The sequence below is a fragment of the Lepus europaeus genome, chromosome 5 (assembly GCF_033115175.1).
Source record: "Lepus europaeus isolate LE1 chromosome 5, mLepTim1.pri, whole genome shotgun sequence".
NCBI lineage: Eukaryota > Metazoa > Chordata > Mammalia > Lagomorpha > Leporidae > Lepus > Lepus europaeus.
Genome location: NC_084831.1, coordinates 114,504,529 through 114,527,104, shown reverse-complemented (window position 1 = coordinate 114,527,104; position 22,576 = coordinate 114,504,529). Strand labels below are relative to the sequence as shown.

At 41.3% G+C, this 22,576-nt stretch overlaps 1 protein-coding gene across 1 annotated transcript; it reads right to left on the bottom strand.

Annotated features, from left to right (window-relative positions):
* Positions 1-13,637: 13,637 nt before the first annotated feature.
* LOC133759185 (olfactory receptor 5V1-like) lies at positions 13,638-21,254 on the bottom strand. The gene is made up of 2 exons (XM_062190132.1): positions 21,239-21,254; positions 13,638-14,569 (listed from the first exon to the last, which is right to left on the bottom strand). The coding sequence occupies exons 1-2, from the start codon at positions 21,252-21,254 to the stop codon at positions 13,638-13,640; spliced, it is 948 nt and encodes a 315-aa protein (XP_062046116.1).
* Between the last annotated feature and the right edge of the window lie 1,322 nt (positions 21,255-22,576).

Sequence of the window (22,576 nt, the reverse complement as noted above, 5' to 3'; positions counted from 1 at the left end):
GTTGTTTGTTTTGTTGTTGTGGAGTTTCTTGATCTCATTGTAGATTCTGGTTATTAATCCTTTATCTGTAGCATAGTTTGCAAATATTTTTTCCTGTTATGTCAGTTGCCTCTTCACTTTCCTGACTGTTTCTTTCGCAGTACAGAAACTTCTCAATTTGGTGCAATCCCAAATGTTAATTTTTGCATTGATTGCCTGTGCCTCCAGGGTCTTTTCCAAGAAGTCTTTGCTAGTGCCGATGTCTTACAGGGTTTCTCCAATGTTCTCTAATAATCTGATGGTTTTGGGTCATAGATTTAGGTCTTTAATCCATGTTGAGTGGATTTTTGTGTAAGGTGTAAGGTAGGGGTCTTGCTTCATGCTTCTGCACGTGGAAATCCAATTTTCCCAGCACCATTTTTTGAATAGACTGTCCTTGGTCCAGGAATTGGTTTTAGATCCTTGATCAAATATAAGTTGGCTGTAGATGTTTGGATTGATTTCTGGTGTTTCTATTCTGTTCCATTGGTCTATCCATCTATTTTTGTACCAGTACCATGCTGTTTTGATTACAACTGCCCTGTAGTATGTCCTGAAATCTAGTATTGTGGTGCCTCCGGCTTTGTTTTTTTGTACAAGATTGCTTTGGCTATTCGAGGTCTTCTGTGTCTCCATATGAATTTCAGCATCATTTTTTCTAGGTCTGTGAAGAATGTCTTTGGTATCTTGATTGGTATCGCATTGAATCTATAAATTGCTTATGGGAGAATGGACATTTTGATGATGTTGATTCTTCCCATCCATGAGCATGGAAGATTTTTCCATTTTTTGGTATCCTCTTCTATTTCTTTCTTTAAGATTTTGTAATTCTCATCATAGAGATCTTTGATGTTCTTGGTTAAGTTAATCCAAGGTATTTGATTGTTTTTGTAGCTATTGTGAATGGGATTGATCTTAGCAGTTCTTTCTCAGCCGTGGTATTGCCTGTGTATGTATACAAAGGCTGTTGATTTTTATGCATTGATTTTATATTCTGCTGCTTTGCCAAACTCTTCTATGAGTTCCAGTAGTCTCTTAGTAGAGTTCTTTGGATCCCCTAAAGAAAGAATCATATCGTCTGCAAAGAGGGATAGTTTGAGTTCTTCCTTCCCAAATTGTATCCCTTTAATTTATTTTTCTTGCCTAATAGCTCTGGCTAAGACTTCCAGTACTATATTGAATAGCAGTGGTAGGCCAGCACCGCGGCTCACTAAGCTAATCCTCCACCTTGTGGCGCCGGCACACTGGTTTCTAGTCCCAGTCAGGGTGCCGGATTCTGTCCCAGTTGCCCCTCTTCCAGGACAGCTCTCTGCTGTGGCCAGGGAGTGCAGTGGAGGATGGCCCAAGTGCTTGGGCCCTGCACCCCATGGGAGACCAGGACAAGCACCTGGCTCCTGCCATCGGATCAGCACAGTGCGCCGGCCACAGCGCGCCAACCACGGCGGCCATTGGAGGGTGAACCAATGGTAAAGGAAGACCTTTCTCTCTGTTTCTCTCTCTCACTGTCCACTCTGCCTGTCAAAAAAAGAAAAAAAAAGAATAGCAGTGGTGAGAGTGGGCATCCCTGTCTGGTGCCAGATCTCAGTGGGAATGCTTCCAGCTTTTCCCCATTCAATAGGATGTTGGCCATGGGTTTTTCATAAATTGCTTTGATTGTATTGAGGAATGTTCCTTTTATACCCAATTTGCTTAGAGTATTCATCATGAAAGGGTGTTGAATTTTATCGAATGCTTTCTCTGTGTCTATTGAGAGAATCATATGGTTTTTCTTCTGCAGTCTGTTAATATGGTGTATCACATTGATTGATTTGCGAACGTTGAACCATCCCTGCATACCAGGGATAAATCCCACTTGGTCTGTGTGGATGATCTTTTTGATGTGTTTTTGCATTCTATTGGCCAGAATTTTATTGAGGATTTTTGTGTCTATATTCATCAGGGATCTTGGTCTGTAATTTTCTTTCAATGCTACATCTTTTTCAGGTTTAGGAATTAAGGTGATGCTGGCTTCATAGAAAGAATTTGGGAGGATTCCCTCTTTTTCAATTGTTCTGAATAGTTTGAGAAGAATTGGAGTTAATTCTTTAAATGTCTGGTAGAATTCAGCAGTGAATCCATCCTGTCCTGGGCTTTTCTTTGTTGGGAGGGACTTTGCTACTGTTTCAATTTCTGTCTCAGTTATGGGTCTGTTTAGGTTTTCTATGTCTTCCTGGTTCAGTTTAGGTAGGTTGTATGTGTCCAGGAATCTATCCATTTCTGATAGATTTTCCTGTTTGTTGGCATGCAATTCTTTGTAGCAATTTCTGATGACTCTTTTTATTTCTGTGGTGTCTGTTGTTACATTCCCTTTTTCATCTCTGATTTAATTGATTTGGGTCTTTTCTTTTTTAGTTAGTTGGGCCAATGGGGTGTCAATTTTGTTTATTTTTTCAAAAATCCAGCTCCTAGTTTGGCTGATTTTTTGTAATTTTTTTTATTCAATCCTGTTGATTTATTCTTTGATTTTAGTTATTTCTCTTCTCCTACTAGGTTTGGATCTGGTTTGCTGCAGTTTTTCTAGATCCTTGAGATACATTGATAGCTCCTTTATTTGGTGCCTTTCCAGTTTCTTGATGTAGGCTCCTATTGCTATAAACTTTCCTCTTAACACTGCTTTTGCTGTATCCCATAAGTTTTTATATTTTGTGTTGTTATTTTCACTTAGTTCCAGAAAGTTTTTGATTTCTCTTTTGATTTCTTCTATGACCCAGTGTTCATTTAGGAGCATGTTTTTAAGTCTCCATGTGTTTGCATATGCTCTAGGGATTCCTGAGTTGCTAATTTCCAGTTTCATACCATGGTAGTCTAAGAAGATGCTTTATACGATTTTGATTATTTTAAATTTGCTGAGACTTGCTTTATGGCCTAGTATGTGGTCAATCCTAGAGTAGGTTCCATGTACTGCTGAGAAGAATGCAAATTCTTTAAGTGTAGGATGAAAAGTTCTGTAGATATCTGTTAGATCCATTTGGGCTATAGTGTCAATTAAATCTGCTGTTTCCTTGTTGATCTTCTGTCCAGTATATCTGTCCATTGCTGAAAGTCGAATATTGAATTCCCCTAGTACTATTGTATTGGAGTCGAAGTCTCCTTTTAAGTTCGTTAACATATCTTTTAAATAAACTGGTTCCCTGTAAATAGGTGCATATACATTTATAATAGTTACATCTTCCTGTTGAATTGAACCCTTAATCATTATCTAGTGCCCTTCTTTGTCTCTCATAACAGTTTTTGTGTTAAAGTTTATTTTGTCTGATATTATGATGGCTACGCCAGCTCTTTTTTGGTTTCTGTTGGCATGGAATATCTTTTTCCAACCTTTCACTTTCAGTCTGAATAATCTTTGTTGGAAAGATGTGTTTCTTGTAAGCAACAAATAGATGTGTTTTGTTTTGTAATCCATTCAGCCAGTCTGTGTCTTTTAACTGGAGAATTGAGGCCATTAACTTTCAATGTGACTATTGATAAGTAGTGACTTTGCCCTGCCATTTTTCCAAAAATATTTTCAATATATGCTTCGAACTTCCTGTGATCTTTTACTGGGAGGTATTGATGGCCGTGTTTTTGTGTTTCTGTGTGTAACACATCTTTAAGTATCTTTTGTAGGGCTGGATGAGTGGTGACAAATTCTTTTAATTTCTGTTTGCTGTGAAAGGTCTTTATTTCACCTTCATTCACAAATGGAAGCTTTCCAGGATATAATATTCTGGGATGGCAGTTTTTTTCTCTTAGTACTTGGGCTATATTTCGCAATTCCCTCCTAGCCTGTAGGGTTTCTGATGAGAAGTCTGCTGTGAGTCTAATTGGAGATCCTCTGAGAGTAATCTGACGTTTCTCTCATGCACATTTTAGAATCTTTTCTTTATATTTAACTGTGGTGAGTTTGATTACAATGTATCATGGTGAGGATCTCTTTTGGTCATGTTTATTGAGGGTTCTGCATGCTTCCTGTACTTGGATGTCTCTTTCCTTCTCCAAACCCGGGAAGTTTTCTGTTCGTATCTCACTAAAAAGGCCTTCTAATCCTTTCTCTCTCTCCATGCCTTCAGGAACTCCTAGAACCCGAATGTTGGGTTTTTAAATAGTATCCTGTAGGTTCCCAACATTATTTTTTAGATTTCTAATTTCCTCTTCTTGTCTTTGATTTGACTGTATACTTTTCTGTGCTCTGTCTTCAAAGTCCGATATTCTCTCTTCTACCTCACTAATTCTGTTTTTAAGGCTCTCTAATGTGTTTTTCATTTTTCTATTGAATTCTTCATTTCATTTTGATTTCTCTTCAATATCTGAATTTCATGTTTACTAAATTCCTCATTTCATATTGATTTCTCCATAAGATTTCATTTTCATGAGCGCGATTTTCTGTCCTGTCCTGTATGGATTTCTATAGTTCATGCATTTGTTTTTGATAACTTCTAACTGTTCTTATCATAAATTTTTTGAAATCCGTATCTTGCATTTCTTTTTTTTTATTTTTGACAGGCAGAGTGGACAGTGAGAGAGAGAGATAGAGAGAAAGGTCTTCCTTTTTGCTGTTGGTTCACCCTCCAATGGCCGCCACAGTAGGCGCACTGCGGCCGGCGCACGGTGCTAATCCGATGGCAGGAGCCAGGTGCTTGTCCTGGTCTCCCATGGGGTGCAGGGCCCAAGCACTTGGGCCATCCTCCACTGCACTCCCTGGCCACAGCAGAGAGCTGGCCTGGAAGAGGGGCAACCGGGACAGGATCGGTGCCCTGACTGGGACTAGAACCTGGTGTGCCGCAAGGTGGAGGATTAGCCTATTGAGCCGCAGCACCAGCCCGTATCTTGCATTTCTTTTATCTAATCATCTTCATAATCATTTAGTGTCATTTTCATTTGGGGGTGTCATAATGTCTTTCTTGTTCTTGTTTCCTCATTTTTTGCGTTTGTTGTTTGGCATTGTGGAGATATTCTTTGGTTTCTTCTTCTTCTTCTTCTTCTTTTTTTTTTTTTATGGTGGTTTTCTCATTATATTATGTCTCCAGATTAAGTGGACTGTCTGCTTTTGTTGAATCTTTAGAGGCTGGTGATGGGTGTGGCCAGAGAGCTCTGTTCAGTTCTTCAGGGTTAATGGTGTGTCAAAGGTGACACACCCAGGTTTGGTGTGGGAAATCTTATCTCCTTTTTTTTATTCAGAAGGGAAATAATTACGCTCAGCTGAGCTCTTCTCCTTGATGGCAATCAGTGCCTGAGCACTAGCCCCATTGGGTATAGTATTCGTCTGCTCTGTCCCTAGGACCACACAAAGGATCTGTGCAGTCCTCAGTGTAAGGTCAAATTCCCCTTTAATGTCTCTCACCGGGTAGGCAAAGCCACTGAGTTTGTGGAGTCTCACACTGAGACTATTCACGTCTCAGCCACACCATGAGTTCTCCCACACACCTTCAGGTTTTTTTTCCCACATTACTGGTTCATAAGCGCCACATATTCACTAGGTCTTAGTCTCCTGTTATTACTCCCAGCCAGAGTCAAGTTTTTCTTTTTTTTTTTTTTTTTTTTTTTTTTTTTTTTTTTTTTTTTTTTATTTTTGACAGGCAGAGTGGACAGTGAGAGAGAGACAGAGAGAAAGGTCTTCCTTTTGCCGTTGGTTCACCCTCCAATGGCCGCCGCGGTAGCGCGCTGCGGCCAGCGCATCGCGCTGATCCGATGGCAGGAGCCAGGTGCTTCTCCTGGTCTCCCATGGGGTGCAGGGCCCAAGCACTTGGGCCATCCTCCACTGCACTCCCTGGCCACAGCAGAGAGCTGGCCTGGAAGAGGGGCAACCGGGACAGGATCGGTGCCCCGACCGGGACTAGAACCCGGTGTGCCGGCGCCGCAAGGCGGAGGATTAGCCTGTTAAGCCACGGCGCCGGCCCAGAGTCAAGTTTTTCTGTTTGGCTGAGGGTAAGTGCAGCCCTGAGCTGGTGCAGCTTTACATATGTCCAAAATGGCGCCTGCTCTATTGTCTTGCTTGCCTTTGTAAGGTGTGTGGAGAGAGAGAATCATGTCCTTACTGTCTCTTTTGTTTTTTTCTCTCCTCTAGTTATGCTGGTGTACTTTCCCTCACAGGGCTTTAAGCCTAGTTCCCTCTAGGCTCTTCCTGCCACTTTTCCGCCAGTGTCTCAGGCTGCTATGGTTTTGCCTCACCTCCATTTCCAGTGTTTGTGCAGGGGAGAAGATTCTCAGCAGCTGGGCTCCCGAGCCGTGGGCACCCATGTCCTCCATGTAGATCCACTGTGTCCCTCTAATTCTGGAAGAGTTCCCTCTGCAGTTTTTTCCCTAACTCTTCCCTGAGACTTCACTATCTCCACTTTTATTAAACTATCTTTCCTGGACTATCAGTGAGCTCCCTCTCTATTCTGCCATCTTGGAGCCACTCCTATTTCTTCTCTAATTTTAATTATTTCTTTCCTCTTACTAATTTTGAGTTCAGTTTGTTGCCATTTTTCTAGGTCTTTGAGATGCATTTATATCTCATTTATTTGGTACATTTCCAATTTCTTGGGGTATACACCATTTTCTATAAACTTCCCACTTTTTAAAATTTTGTTTAAGGAATACAACTTCATGCATTTAAAATATACAGATTTAGGAGCATGATGTTTCTTCCCCCCACCCCCCCACCCATACTCCTGCCTTTCTTTTTCCTCCCTCTTCATTTCCCATTATTATTTTTTACAGAGATCAATTTTCAGTTAACTTTTATAATCATGAGATTAACCCTACACTAAGTAGAGAGTTCACTGATTAGTATCAATTAAAAATGAAGAAAAAAACCCATCCAACCAACCAACCAAGTAAACAAGAAAACAAAATATTATTCCTCTACAGTCAAGGCAAGGGCTGTTCTAAGTCATGGCATCTCAACGTGTCAATTGTTTCACTCCTATAGATTGCATTTTAGGTACTCTATTAGTTACCACAGATAAGAGAGACCACAACGTATTTGTATTTTTGTGACTGGCTTATTTCCCTAAGTATAACGGTTTCCAGTTACATCCATTTTCTTGTAAATTACAGGATTTCATTTTTACTGCTGTATAGTATTCCATGGTGTATATATACCATAATTTCTTTATCTAGTCTTCAATTGATTGACATCTGGTTTGATTCCATATCTTAAAAATTGTAAATTGAGCTGCAATGAACATACGGGTATAGGTAACTCTTTCACATGCTGATTTCATTTCCTTTGGATAAATTTTCAGGCATGGGGTGGCTGGGTTATATGGTAGGTATATATTCATATTTCCGAGGTACCTCCATACTGTCTTCCACAGTGGCTGTACTAGTTTACATTCCCCCCAAAAGTGCATTAAGGTATCCTCCCCACATCCTCACTAGCATCTGTTGTTTGTTGACTTTGTATGAGGACCATTCTAACAGGGGTAAGGTGAAACCTCGTTGTGGTTCTGTTTTGCATTTCCCTGATGGCTAGTGATCCTGAACATTTTTTTCATGTGTCTATTGGCCATTTGAATTTCCTGTCTGTTCAAGTCCTTTGCCCATTTCTTGACTAGGTTGTTTGTTCTGTGGTTGTTTAGTTTCTAGAGTTCTTTATAGATTCTGGAAGTTAATCCTTTGTCAATTTCATAGGTTGCAAGTATTTTCTCCCATTTTGTCAATGGCCTCTTCACTTTGCTGAGTATTTCCTTTGCAGTGCAGAAACTTCTCAGTTTGATGTAATTCCATTTGTCAATTTTGACTTTGATTGCCTGTACTTCTGCGGTGTTTTCCAAGAAGTCTTTCCCTATGCTAGTGTCGTGCAGGGTTTCCCCAATGTTCTCTAGTAATTTGATGTTATTATGTCATAGATTTAGGTTTCTGATCCATTTTGAGTAGATTTTGTATAAGCTGTAAGGTAGGGGTGTTGTTTCATGCTTCTGCATGCACAGATCTAGTTTTCCCAGCACCATTTGTTAAAGAGAGTGTCTTGGCTCCAGGGGTTGATGTTTGCTCCTTTGTCAAAGATAAGTTTGTTGTAGATATGTGGATTGACTTTTGTACTTTCTATTCTACTCTATTAGTCTACAATCTGTTTTTGTGCCAGTTCCAGGCTGTTTTGATTGTAACTGCCCTGTATAATGTCTTGAGGTCAGTATTGTTATACCTCCAACATTGTTTTTATTGTTTAAGATTGCATTAGATATTTGGGGTCTTTTGTGTTTCCATATGAATTTTAGCATCATATTTCTATATCTGAGAAGAATGTTGTTGGTATTTTGATTGGGATTGAACTGAATCTATAAATTGCTTTTAGTAGTATGGAAGATGCTGATTCCACCAATCCATGAACATGGAAGATTTTTCCATTTTTAATGTTGTCTTCTTTCTTTAATGTTTTATAACTTTCATCATAGAGATTTTTTACTTCCTTGGTTAAGTTTATTCCCAGATATTTAAATTTCATTGTAGCTGTTGTGAATGGGATTGATCTTAGAAGTTCTTTCTCGGCTATGGCATTGTCTGTGTATACAAAAGCTATTGAATTTTGTGTGTTGATTTTATATCCTGCTACTTTACCAAACTCTTCTAAGAGTTCAAATTGTCTCTTTTTGGAGCATTTTGGATTCCCTACATATAGAATCATGTCATCAGCAAATAGGAATTGTTTGACTTCTTCCTTCCCTATGATTTCTTTTTCTTGCCTGATGACTCTGGCTAAAATTCCAGGACTATATTAAATATCAATGGTGAGAGGGGTATCCTTGTCTGGTTCCAGATCTTAATGGGAATGCCTCTAGTTTTTCCCATTCATGAAGATGCTGGCTATGGGCTTTTATAAATTGCTTTGGTTATGTTGAGAAATGTTCCTTCTATACCAAGTTTGCTTAAGGTTTACATCATAAAAGGATGTTGAATTTTGTCAAATGCTTTCTTTTCATCTATTGAGAAAATCTAATTGTTTTTGGTCTTCAGTTTGTTAATGTGTTTTATCATATTTATTAATTTTTGGATTTTGAACCATTCCTGCAAACCAGGGATAAATCCTGCTTGGTCTAAGTGAACGATCTTTTTGACGTGTTGCTGGATTCTGTTGGCTAGTATTTTGTTGAGGATCTTTGCATCTATGTTCATCAGGGGAATTCATCTATAGTTCTCTTTCTCTGTCCTATCTTTTTCTAGCCTAGGAATTAAGGTGATGCAGACTTCATAGAAGGAGTTTGAGAGGATTTCCTCCATTTTAATCATTTCAAATAGCTTGAAAAGAATTGGGATTAGTTCTTCTTTAAATGTCTGGTAGAATTCAGCAGTGAAACTGTTGGGACAGGACTTTTCTTTGTTGGAAGGGTCTTTATTACTGATTCAATCTCCATCTTGGTTATTGGTCTCTTTAGGTGTTTTGTGTCTTCATGATTCAATTTAGGTAGGTTGTATGTGTCTAGGAATCTATCTCTATCTTCTAGGTTTCCTGATTTGTTGGCATACAGTTCTTTATAATAATTCCTGATGATTCTTTTGATTGCTGTGGTGTCTGTTATGTTTCATTTTCCATCTCGATTTTGTTGATTTGGGTCTTCTCCCTCTTTTTTTGGTTAGTTGGGCCAATTGTGTGTCTATTTTGTTTATTTTTTCAAAAAACCAGCTCTCTTTTCATTGATCTTTTGTATTTTTATTTCAATTTTGTTTATTTCTTCCTTAATTTTAATTGTCTCTTTCCTCCTACTAAATTGGGCTTTGGTTTTTTGTTTTTCTAGAGCCTTAAGATGCATTGACAGCTCATTTATTTGGTGGCTTTCCAGTTTCTTGATGTAGGAACTAAACACTATAAATTTCCCTCTTAAACTCCACTTTTGCCTTTTCCTGTAAGTTTTGATATGTTGTATTATTGTATTCATCGTTTCCAGAAATTTTTTTTGACAGGTAGAGTTAGACAGTGAGAGAGAGAGACATAGAGAAAGGTCTTCCTTCCATTGGTTCACCCCCCAAGTGGCTACTATGGCCGGCGCACTGTGCCAATCTGAAGCCAGGAACCAGGTGCTTCTCCTGGTCTCCCATGCGGGTGCAGGGCCCAAGCACTTGGGCCATCCTCCACTGCCTTCCCGGGCCATAGCAGAGAGCAGGACTGGAAGAGGAGCAACTGGGACAGAACCAGTGCCCCAACCAGGACTAGAACCTGGAGTGCCGGTGCCGCAGGCAGAGGATTAGCCTAGAGAGCCACGGCGCCAGCCTCCAGAAATATTTTTTAAAGACTTATTATATTTATTTGAAGGAGTTACAGAGAGAGAGGTAGAGACAAATACACAGAGAAAGAAGTCTTCCATTCACTGGTTCACTCCCCAGTTGGCCACAATGGCCAGAGCTGAGCTGATCTGAAGCTAAGAGCCAGGAGATTCTTCTGGGTCTCCCACAAGGGTGCAGGGCCCCAAGGACTTGGACCATCCTCTGCTGCTTTCCCAGATGCATTAGCAGGGAGCTGATGGGAAGCAGAGCTTCTGGAACTCAAACTGGTGCCCATATAGGATGCCAGCCCTGCAGGCTGGGACTTTAACCTGATGCACCACAGGGCTGACACCTCCAGAAATTTTTTTATTTCTCTTGATTTTTTCTATATCCCACTGTTCATTCAGGAGCATGTTGTTCAGTCTCCATGTGTTTTCATATGGTCTAGGGATTATTGAGGTGTTAGTTTCCAGCTTCATACCATTGTGGTCAGAGAAAATGCATGGTATGATTTTGATTTTTTTGAATTTGCTGAGACTTGCTTTATGGCCTGGCATATGGTCTATCCTAGAGAAAGTTCCATGCACTGATGAGAAGAATGTGTATTCTGGAACTGTGGGGTGAAAAGTTCTGTAGATATCTGTTAGGTTCATTTGGTCCATAGTGTTGATTAGCTCTGTTGTTTCTTTGTTGATTTTCTGTCTAGTTGATCAGTCCATTGATAAAAGTGTGGTGCTGAAGTCCCCCAATACTATTGAATTATAGTCTATTTTTCCATTTAGATCCATTAGCATTTCTTCTCAGTGGGGAATGTGGATCTTTTCCTGTGATAAAAATCCCTGCATCATATGTGTGCATAATAGTCACTGGCTGTAGCCCTATTCATTTCACAATCATGTCTACTCCCGACTGATTTCTGGGCAAGTGCAAGAGTCTCTGCATCTGGTACTAATGTTGGAAATACTCCTTCCCCCCACCCATTGCTGAGTACATGCACCTGAGCTGTGGCAGGTGGCTCTGCTGACAAGATGGCGTCTGTTTCACCAGTTGCTGGGTGGGCATACAAGAACTATTGTAACTGCTACCTACTTTTGTCCAAAATGCCACTCGCCTTCTCTTAGCTGGTTGCCAGGCACCATTGTGGGAATGATGGGGAGAGAGAAATATGCCCCCCCCCATTTTTTTCTCTGGGTGAGTGGACACCCTGTTCACCTCAAAGCTCTAGACTGGACTCAAAGACAGTATAGTCCACTAGGCTCTCGCTCCAGCTGTATCACCCATGGCACAGGCCACTGCAATCTGATCTCACCTTGCTCTCCAAAGCTGGCGCTTTTTCTGGCTTAAGGCTGCCAAGATCATGTCTATATCCTTGCTCTTTGCTACATGTCTGCACAGACCCATGGCATCTATCCCCCTGCAGAATCCCCACTGCAGTTTTCCTTCCAACTCTCCCCTGAGGATGCACTTTCTCCATTTTGTATTACTATTTTCCCTACCCTGGAGCAAACTGCTGTATCCCTACTTCACCATCTTGGAATCCTCAGTTTTTATTTTATTTATTTATTTATTTATTTTTTTTTTTTGAGAGGCAGAGTTAGATAGTGAGAGGCAGAGACAGAGAAAGGTCTTCCTTCCATTGGTTCACCCCCCAGTGGCTGCTATGGCTGGTGCACCATACTGATCCGAAGGCAGGAGCCAGGTGCTTCTCCTGGTCTCCCGTGTGGGTGCAGGGCCCAAGAACCTGGGCCATCCTCCACTTCCTTCCCGGGCCACAGCAGAGAGCTGGACTGGAAGAGGAGAAACAGGGACAGAGTGCAGCGCCCCAACCGGGACTAAAACCCAGTGTGCCAGCACCGCAAGGCGGAGGATTAGCCTAGTGAGCTGTGGTGCTGGCCATCAATTTTTATTTTTGAAGTTATGGTTGCCTAAAGCCTTGAGACTGGCCTCCCTTTCCCATTAGGGAGAGACGGGCTAAGGGTGGGTGAGTACTTATATGGTTGAATTTCACACAGCATGAGGAGTTTCCCTTCAACTCGTGGACTCCACAAGTTGCATGCACTGCCAGTGGAACCCCAGCACTAACAGCATAGCTTCCACTTTAACTTGCAGCCACTCCTGGTTAGTGCTGCTCACCCAGAGGAGGTGCTTCCTTCTTTCCCCACCAGTACCCTTTGTCCTTCATCCCTTCTGGTTTCTAGTCCTGTCATTGCTCATCACCTCATGATGACACTGCTTACTGTAGAGTTAAAAGGAAAAAAAGCAACGCCATTGAATAGCTCTATAGGGCACAAATGGAGAGAAGGCTGTAAAATCATGCAGTATTTTACTCCATTAAAATTAAGATAGAAACATTAGAGAGTATCAACAGTTAAGTGTTTAAAGCTCATAATATCCATTAGCAACATAGGCTTTTCTGTATATGAAAGAGACACACAGAAATAGTGTTTATTAAAGAACTCAGGATCATTATCCCTCATGGAAATCTGGATGAAAATCACATTTAATATAGCACCACATACATACTAGGATAGCCACGACAAAAAGGACAGGCAGTAGTAAGTATTGGTGAGAATATGGAGAAATTAGAAATCATATTCACTGCTCATAGAAATGTAAAATGGTGCTACCACTTTGAAAACAGTCTGCTAGTTCTTCAAGCAAATTTTTCCATGTGATCCAACACTGCCACTCCTAGCTATGAACCCAAGATAAGCAAAATGTCATCCATCACTAATTAGCACAGGGATGTTCATAGAAACATTATTAATTGTAGTAAAAAGTAAAAATGACCAAAATGTCATTGGTGATAATTAGGTCGTATACATGTAAAAAAGAAAATTATTCAGCAGTAAGAAGGAATGATGGACTGGTATTTGCTGTAATATGGATGAATCTTGCAACATTGTGTGAAGTGAAAGCAAGCAAGCACAAGAGGCACATATTGAATTATTTCATTTCTATGAACTATTCAGAAAAAGGATAGCTATAGATAGAAATCAGACACAAGTTTTTCTCTAGTATATGAGAAGCACATAAATGGTGCTTATTTTTGACCTGGCAGTCATTAACCAGGAAATTCAGATCAATATTGCACTTCATGCCTCACATTACATATGCTGTGATAGAGTGGTTGTCTACAGCTGAAAAGTGGAGGGAGGTTGGATGAGACAGCTACAGCTACACAGTTTTTATGGTACAAGGTGACAAAAATGTTCTGAATTATCAGGACTGGAGAACTCTGGGCATGTGAAATCACCATGTGTGAAACGCTCAGCATAGGCGTAACCTTGGCCCTAGTGGGATGGGGCACAACACTTTTCAAGAGATGCTATAATTGCAGCTGGGATATTCTTGTTTTCCTCAAATTAAGGAATTTTCCAAATTGAAAAATACTATCTGTTTCTGATCTCACCAAATTATCCAATTAGCTTCCTCAGGGCACCCTTGACCTCCTTGTTCCTCAGGCTGTAGATGATGGGGTTCAACATGGGGGTCACAACACAGAAGAGCACAGAGACCAGGATGTCCATGTCCAGGGAGGAGCCTTCGCTGGGTTTGTCATAGTTGAAGTTGGCTGTTCCAAAGAAGACCACCACCACAGTGAGGTGGGATGCGCAGGTCGAGAAGGCCTTGCTCCTGCCCTGAGCAGAGGGAATCTGAAGGATGGCTGAGACGATGAGGATGTAGGACAGCGCCGTGAAGAGGCAGGGGCTCAGGCCGATGGTGGCGCTGGCCACGTGCAGCACAGACTCGTTGACAGAGGTGTCTGAGCAGGAGAGCTTCAGGAGCAAGGGGATGTCACAGAGGAAGTGGCTGATGTGGTTGGGCCCACACAGAGTGAGTGAGGCTGTCAGCACGGTGTGCGTCACAGAGTTCACCAGCCCACACATCCAGGATGCAGTCACCAAGCAAACACAGACCTTCGCATTCATGAGAACTGGGTATTGGAGAGGGCGGCAAATGGCCACGTAGCGGTCATAAGCCATAGCAGCCAACAGGACACCTTCGGTGCCAGCACATGTCACAAGGAAGAACATCTGGGAAAGGCAGCCCTCGTAGGAGATGGTCTTCTCTTCCTGGAAGAAGTTCACCAGCATGACTGGAACGGTGGTAGAAGTGTAGCACATGTCCAAGAAGCTCAAGTTGCTGAGGAAATAATACATTGGAGTATGGAGAGCAGGACTGAGCCTGGTGGCCATTATTATGAGCACATTCCCCAGGAGCGTTGTCAGGTACATGACCAGGAAGACCAGGAAGAATAGGCCCTGTAGATCAGAGTGGTTGGAAAATCCCAAGAAGATGAACTCGGTGACATATGTTTGATTGTTCATTTCAAATGGTGTCACAGCTATGAAACAAACCAGACAAAAAGGAAACTGTAATGAGAACATACTGAGGACACCCCCAGATGAGGTGATAAATCAATGTGAAATAATATTGGACAGAAAGTAGCCTTGGCAGCAGTGACCTGCAGGGCTGACTTCAAGGAGATCATGACTCCTCACTTAACAGACCTAGCCAGCTGAGGCCCAGCCAACTCCCTCAAGTTTGCATAGCTGCTGATGTGTGAGAATAAACAGAGACTTGCTTAAAGCCAACAACGAGCCACTAACCCTTGCACTGCTGCAAGTTCATTTTTCTCTATCTCAGTAATAATTCCCACTCAAATATTCATCCTCCCCTCCTATTTTGGGTAAGTATCTAAATTTTTTATTGCAAAACAATAAAAAAGTGTAAAAGACTACAAAGAACTAAATATCTGCAGAATTAGAGCCAGTGCTCCTTTTAGTTTATTCATTATAGGTTTCTTATTTTATATAAATCTTGATACCCATTTATATCTGTAAAGCAGTAGAAGCACTGTTTAACAAATTGGAAAGGAAGATGCTAAATTTTTAAAAAGATTTTATTTATTTGAGAGGTACAGTTACAGAGAATAGGAGCGACAAAGAGAAAGGCCTTCGATCTGCTGGTTCACTCCTTAAATGATCGCAATGGCCGGAGCTGGGCCAATTCGAAGCCAGGAGCCAAGAGCTTCTTCTGGGTCTCCCACCTAGATAGCAGGGGCCCAAGCACTTGGACTACCTTGTGCTATTTTCCCAGGCCTTAGCAGAGAGCTGGATCAGAAGAGGAGTAGCCAGGACACGAATCAGCGCTCATATGGGATGTTGGCACCACCTACTACACCACAGCACTGGCCCCAAGAAGAGGCTAAGTTATCTTTATTCAGACATAACATAATCCTATGTCTAGAAAACACCAAATTATCTGTAAAAACGTTATTAAAGCTAATAAAAAATTCAGCCAAATTTCTCAAAAATCAATTGTTTCTATGCACTAGCAACAGTGACCCCAAACGTTAAGAAATAAATTCCATTTATAGTACATTAAAGAAGTAAGCATTTAAAATTAATCTTACTAAGGCAGTGAAAAACATATGCACTGAAAACTACAGAACATGACTGAAAGAAATGAAAGAAAACCTAAATAAATGGAAAATATCCTGTGTTCTTTGTGAGAAATACCGACATTGTTAGGATATCAATACCAAGAAAAAGCAGCTACAGATTCAGTTCAATCCCTAATATCTCCAGCAGCATTTTCACAAAACAATGGAAAAGCCTATCCTCAAATCCATACGGAATTCCAAGGTATCCCAACGAGTCAAAACAGTCTTCAAAAAGAATAGAGTTGGAGTACTAGCCCTTCCTGACTTTGAAAGTTACTCTAAAGCATCGGTATTTAAAGGAGCACTAGAGGAATAGGCATTTGATGCAGTTGTTAAGTTACTGTTGGGATGCCCACATCCCATGGTGGAGTGCTTGCCTCTGTTTTCCAGCTTTCTGCTGATGTGTGCTCTGTGAGGTAGTGAGTGATGGCTCAGTAGCTGGGCTTCTGCCTCCCACTGGGAGACCTAGACAGTGTTCCCAGCTCCTGGCTCCAGCCATTGTGGACATTTAGGGGAGTGAATCAGCAGATAGGAGCTCACTTGCACTTGTTTGCTCCCTCCCCTCCCCTCCTGTACTAACGATTAACACTATCTCTGCTTCCTATTTTTCCTATTTTTGAGCACATCCTAATTGCCAGGCACTCTCTATGGATTAGCCCATTCATTCTCAAAGCAGTGTGTAAGTAAGTGCTTTGACCAGTCCTGTTTTGCCAGTAAGGAAGCTGAGGCTTCCAGGCTTATTCTGGCAGTCTGAATTCAGAGCCTCCTCCCTCTCCATTACACTGTGTGAGTGCTCACTGCTACTTATTTGCTTCATTCCAAGTATTTCTTGGTAATTTATTTGGCCAATTTGTCAAATTCACCTTGAAATAAAATCTTAACCATGGGCATAATGGGCCTGATATACACTCTTCCATGATGGCTTTGCAACTTCTGTTTCACTAACTGAATTTAAGCTGGATAAATAAGAGTTTTGCAGTCATGTGCCACATATGTTTTGGTCTATAGCAGGCCTCATATGCTACAAAAGTCCATGATATTATAACAGAGCTGAAAAATTCCTATCACCCAGTGACATCGAAGTCACGGTAATCTCATAGCCCAGGGCATTCTCATGTGCTTGTGGGGATGCTGCTGTACCTACTGTATTGCCAACTGTAGAAATGTGTAGCATTACATCAATTGTGAACTGAAATTGATCACTTGGACTAGTGAGATGGCATTGGTACATGCCACCTTGATGGGATTGTATTGGAATCCCCTGGCACATTTCTAACTCCACCATTTGGGGCAAGTCCGATTGAGCATGTCCTAAATTGTACACCTCCTTCCTCTCTTTTTCCACTTTTATATTTAACAGGGATCACTTTTCAGTTAAAATTTAAACACCTAAGAATAATTGTGTGTTAATTACAGAGTTCAACCACTAGTACTAGAACCACAATAACAACAACAACAACAAATACTAAAAAGGATAAAGAATTACATTGTACATCTAGAGTCAGGACAAAAGCTGATTAGGTCATTGTTTCTTATAGTGTCCATTTCACTTCAACAGGTTTCCCCTTTGGTGCTCAGTTGTCACCGATCAGGGAAAACAAATGATATTTGTCTCTTTGGGACTGGCTTAATTCACTCAGCATGATGTTTTCCAGATTCCTCCATCTTGTTGCAAATGACCGGGTTTCATTGTTTCTTACTGCTGTATAGTATTCTATGGAGTACATGTCCCATAATTTCTTTATCCAGTCTACTGTTGATGGGCATTTGGGTTGGTTCCAGGTCTTAGCTATTGTGAAATCACATAATACATAAAACTGGATAATGAACAGCTATGATACAGGTTTGAGTATTTATTATTTTTAATCATTTTTTGTGCTCTCCTTTTCAAAACGTTTTGCTGTAAAGCATATGCTGTTTATGCAAAGAGGTGATACATCTTGTGTTTACTGCATCTCTTGATTGCATCAAGAAGCCACATCGAGAGATTGACCTAAACCATCTAGGTTTATGTAAGGACACGCTATGATGCCTCCATGAAAAAAAATTACCTGACGCCTAATGAGGTACTTCTCAGTATATAGCCCCATTGTTAAGCAACCCACGAGATCCCGTCACTGGAGATGCTCAAACAAGGTTAGGTCTCTGACCCAAATCTCATGTGACTATCATTTGAATTAGTGCCTAGAGTTTCTTTCAGCCCTAAGATTCTGTTGTTCTGTCAAAGTCATTACACGGGAGAAATCAGCATTATTAAGACTGTGGAAGTGTCTTGTAAACATGGTATAAGACGGAAAAGCTTCTTTGGTGGCATATTTTGTCAGAGACAGAGAGCTATGTTCCATATTTTACTTGTTAACCTTTTACATTTTAGTAAAATTTTTATTTTGAAATGCTTGCAGATTCATAGGAAGTTACAAAGAAATGTACAAGGAGTTCTCATTATTCTTAAATATTTTATGAGATTTTAAACTTAAAAATAGCACATGCTCACTGAAAAATTTAAGTGAGTCAAAGGCATGTCAAATGAGAATGAAGTATCCTCACCTTCATACCACAGTTCAGCCCAACACCACTGGCACTGCGTGATAGGAACTTTTCAGCTCCATTATAATCTCAGTTACATATGTGGCCTGCTGTAGACCAAAACATTTTGCATTGCTTGACTGCAAAATGCTTGCTTATCCAGCTTAAATTCAGTCAGTGAAACAAGAAGTTGCAAGGCTATCAACAAAGGAACAGTTTGGTGTGTGTCCTGATTTGCAATTTATTTATATGCATTTATGATTGACAAATAAAAGGCAGCTTAAAAACATCCCAATCCTTTCCATCGCTTCAAAGACCTCTCCAGAAGGCCTGTGGTTTTTGATAATAGTAGCCCTCATATAACACTTGGCTGTTTATTGAGTACTGTAATCATGATATCCCAGACACTATGCAAGGTGTTTGAGCATAGACTAACTATCATGAACCTGTTACAGTTTATACAGTTTATTGGGATTTGCAAACAAGGAAACTGATACTCAAGGTTGCACAACTACTATTACCAGTTGCTGGAATTTAATCCAGGACATTGACTTGAAGGCCACAGCCTTTCTGTGTCAGTCTCCTGCAAAGAACAACCTGTGGATACTAAATAGATGAAAAGAAATGGCCAAGAAGGGAAAATATCTAATTTTTAAACAATTTTGAAATTCAATCAACTCAGCATAAAGAATTCGACAAAGCCAAAAATGTTACTGGTAACATCAGTCCAGCCAGTTTCATGGATTTATAATTTTAAAGCACAGTTAAATGATTGACCATTTGACTTTTCCACCCATTGTCCCTACCTGTGAGCAGCACCCACAGCAAAACATCTAGCATTCGCCTCTGCCTCAAACATGACCACGTTTGAGAAGTGAGGGGGTCTGTAGGGACTTCACAGAGCATTGCATGCCTTCCCCAGCCTATGCCATGGGCAGCTGGGAGCCGCTGTCAAACACTGGTCCCCCTCTCAGAACATGCATGTCAGAGTGGAGAAGGACTGGCCTCCCATGACCCCTCCATGAGAGGGCGCCTCAGGTCATGATGCTGCATCACGGAGCCTGATAGCCCACGGGCAGCCCATCTCCCTGCCCATGGAGGTAAACGGGGAACCAAGGCTTGGACCACATACACTGCTCACTAGCAGTACGGGTTGAAGTCATAGAACAGGAAATACACAAAATGCAGTGCTTCATTCCGAACCGCAGAGAAGGGAAAGTTTGAGAAGGGACATCTCGGCTAACCTCTGGGGACATTTCTGTTCAGCAGTTTAGATGCAAACACCTTACAGACCTGAGAAGAGGAACAGTTAGTAAAGGCACGAGTGGGGCGCCCTGGCCCCTTGGCCTGTGGGGCACTCGGTGTATATATACCTCCCTCATAATAGAGTGGTTCCAAAGGAAACTGCCAGCATTGGCTCAGTTCCCAACCTGGGAACGGTAGCTCTACTTCTGTCTTTAGTATCAGTAAATCATCTCAAAAGGAGAATGAGAATGAAATGATTTACGAATAACCTCAAATCTGCATCACTTCTTTTTAAAAATATTTATTCTTATTTATTGGAAAGAGAGAGTGACAGGAGAGGGACCTGCCATCTGCTGACTCACTCCCCCAATGTCTGCAACAGCGGGGGCAACACCAGGCAAAAGCCAGGAACCTGGAACTCAATATGGATCTCCCACGTGGGTGTCAGGGACTCAAGTAGTTGAGACATTACCTGCTGCCTCCCCAGTTGTGTTAGTGAGAAGCTGGATCAGAAGCAGAGGGGCCAGGACCCAAATTGGCAATCCTATGTGGGAGGTGGGCTGCAAATGGCAGCTTACCCTGCAGTACCACAACACTCTTGCACCTCTATGGTATTTCTTCAAAAAGGGACCAAGGGAAGTCAGTCACTTACAAGCTTCAAAGCTTTGTTAGGGTTGACAAGTTGCTTGCAACAGACTTATAAAGATGAGAACTTCTAGCTGGGTGAACATAAAAGTTTCCAAATACAAGTGTTTTGCAAATTTAATTACCTTTTATTTAAGCAAATTTTTTGTGTGCCCCTACTGTCATTCTATAAAGTTTAAAGAAGAAATGTGATTATATGTATTCCCTTTGAAAATTATTGCTGCTGTCCTGCTTGTCCAAATTAGGAATAATACTTGTAGTGCATACTATTTATCTTGAACATATTCTCCCCTCCTGTTATCTCACTTCAAGAATTCAGGCACCCTTCAGGCTTTCAAGAAGATAATCTGTAAGGCCATTTCCATTCTGGTTTTATGATTACTATTTTAGGAATTGATATGCATAAAATTGTAATGAAAGTCTATGTCATGAAAATGGTAAAGAAAAATTTAACCATGTTTTTTTTTTAATACACTTTTAATGGGTAGGTATATCCTGTTACTGGGCAGAGATTTTTTCAGTTGTGAGGGTAAATGAGCTACTTACCATAGACTCCCACTGAAAGCCTTGGACTTCTGGCTTTGGGGGTGGAGCTTGCTGCTCTCCACACTAGCAGCTGAGCTATGGTGAAACTGGCTGTTGAGCTCCATGTGTCATATGGGGGACCTGCCTTCCCCATGACTGTCTGTGCTCTACGCACTTTTGCAGGAGGCAAAAATCCTCTTTGATCTCTCCACACCTCACTTTCCTAGGATGGCCATTTATAAATGCCTGTGGGCCAACCTTTTGGGAGTATCTATGTACTCTCTCTCTCTCTAAGCTGCTGTTCTGGGACTCCCCAGACTCAAACACAACTCACAGGCAACAGCCTGAATAGAAATTGGAAATGATGAGCAATTAATTCTCTCTTGGATTCATTAGGGTTGTCGCACTCCTATTTTCCCAGCATGCACTGAGGAGGTCAGCTTCCTGTCTCTTTTGGGACATTTATGAGTAAAGTTCATTACTGGATTTGTTGTTAAGAATTGTGGCTAGAGCCTGAAAGCTTTCTCTCTCCTCGCCATTAAGGAGGGAAGGGGTCTGTTCAAATGTAGGCTTATTTAGTTGGAGTCAACAACATATGAGGGCATTTTCCCCATTTGTTCTGCTCACCGTGGCCGTGGGCCATGGACCTAGACTATGCAGTTTGTACCTGGAACCACAGAACTGACCGCGAATCTGCTATCATAGCTTTAAGCCCCTGCTCCTTAGTACTGCTGCCCTGGATGTAATGCTACCTTCCTTCCTCAGTAGCACTCCCTATGCTTCCATGCCCCCTGATCTCTGGTTCTGAATTGCTCTTGACCTGGTGATGCCACTGCTTACTGTAGAGTTCAAAGGAGGAAAAGGACAGAGCCATCCGATAGCTCTGTGGCAGACAGATGGAAAGAAGGCTATAAGTTTGAAAACCTTGCAGTATTTTACTGTGCTAAAATTAAGATTAAAAACTTAAGTCTTGAAACCTCAAAAATCATTTTTGCAGGATGAAGTTTTACATATGTGAAGGAGAAGCACAGAAATGTTGCTTATTAAAGACTTTAGGGGCTGGCGCTGTGGCTCACTTGGTTAATCCTCCGCCTGCGGCGCTGGCATCCCATATGAGCGCCAGGTTCTAGTCCCGGTTGCTCCTCTTCCAGTCCAGCTCTCTGCTGTGGCCTGGGAAGGCAGTGGAGGATGGCCCAAGTGTTTGGGCTCCTGCACCCGCATGGGAGACCAGGAAGAAGAACCTGGCTCCTGGCTTCGGATCAGCACAGTGCCAGCCGTAGCAGCCATTTGGGGGGTGAACCAATGGAAGGAAGACCTTTCTCTCTGTCTTTCTCTCTCACTGTCTACAACTCTACCTGTCAAATAAAAAAAATAAAGACCTTAGGAGAATACAAATCAAAAACAATAAGATACACGTTACATTCTAGGATGACTTCATCCAAAAGTGGATAACAAGCATAGTGAGGATGTGGAGAAACAGGAAACCCCATTCACTGCCGGTAGTAATGTAAAATTATGCACTTGGAAACAATATGGCACTTCTTCAAAAGACCAAGCACAGAGTTACCATATGATCCAACCATTCCATTCCTATGTAAACACCCAAGAGAAGAAAATACAACTTCACCAAAAAGCATGTACAGATATTATTAGCAACATTATTTATAATAGCTAACAGTGGCAATAACTCATATGTTTATTAGCTGTGAAGAGACAATATGTGATACACTCATATAAGGGATTATTATTTATCATAAAAGGTGTAAAATACTGATACATGCTAAATATGTGTAAAGCAGGAAAACTTCATGGGGAAAAGCAAGACAGAACAGAAAAGACCACAAAGTATCTATTTCCACTGATGTTAAATGCCAAAGATTGACAATTTCTGAGGTAGAAAATAGATTAATAATTGCTTAGAGGGGCTGGCACTGTGGTGCAGCGAGTTAAAGCCCTGGCCTGAAG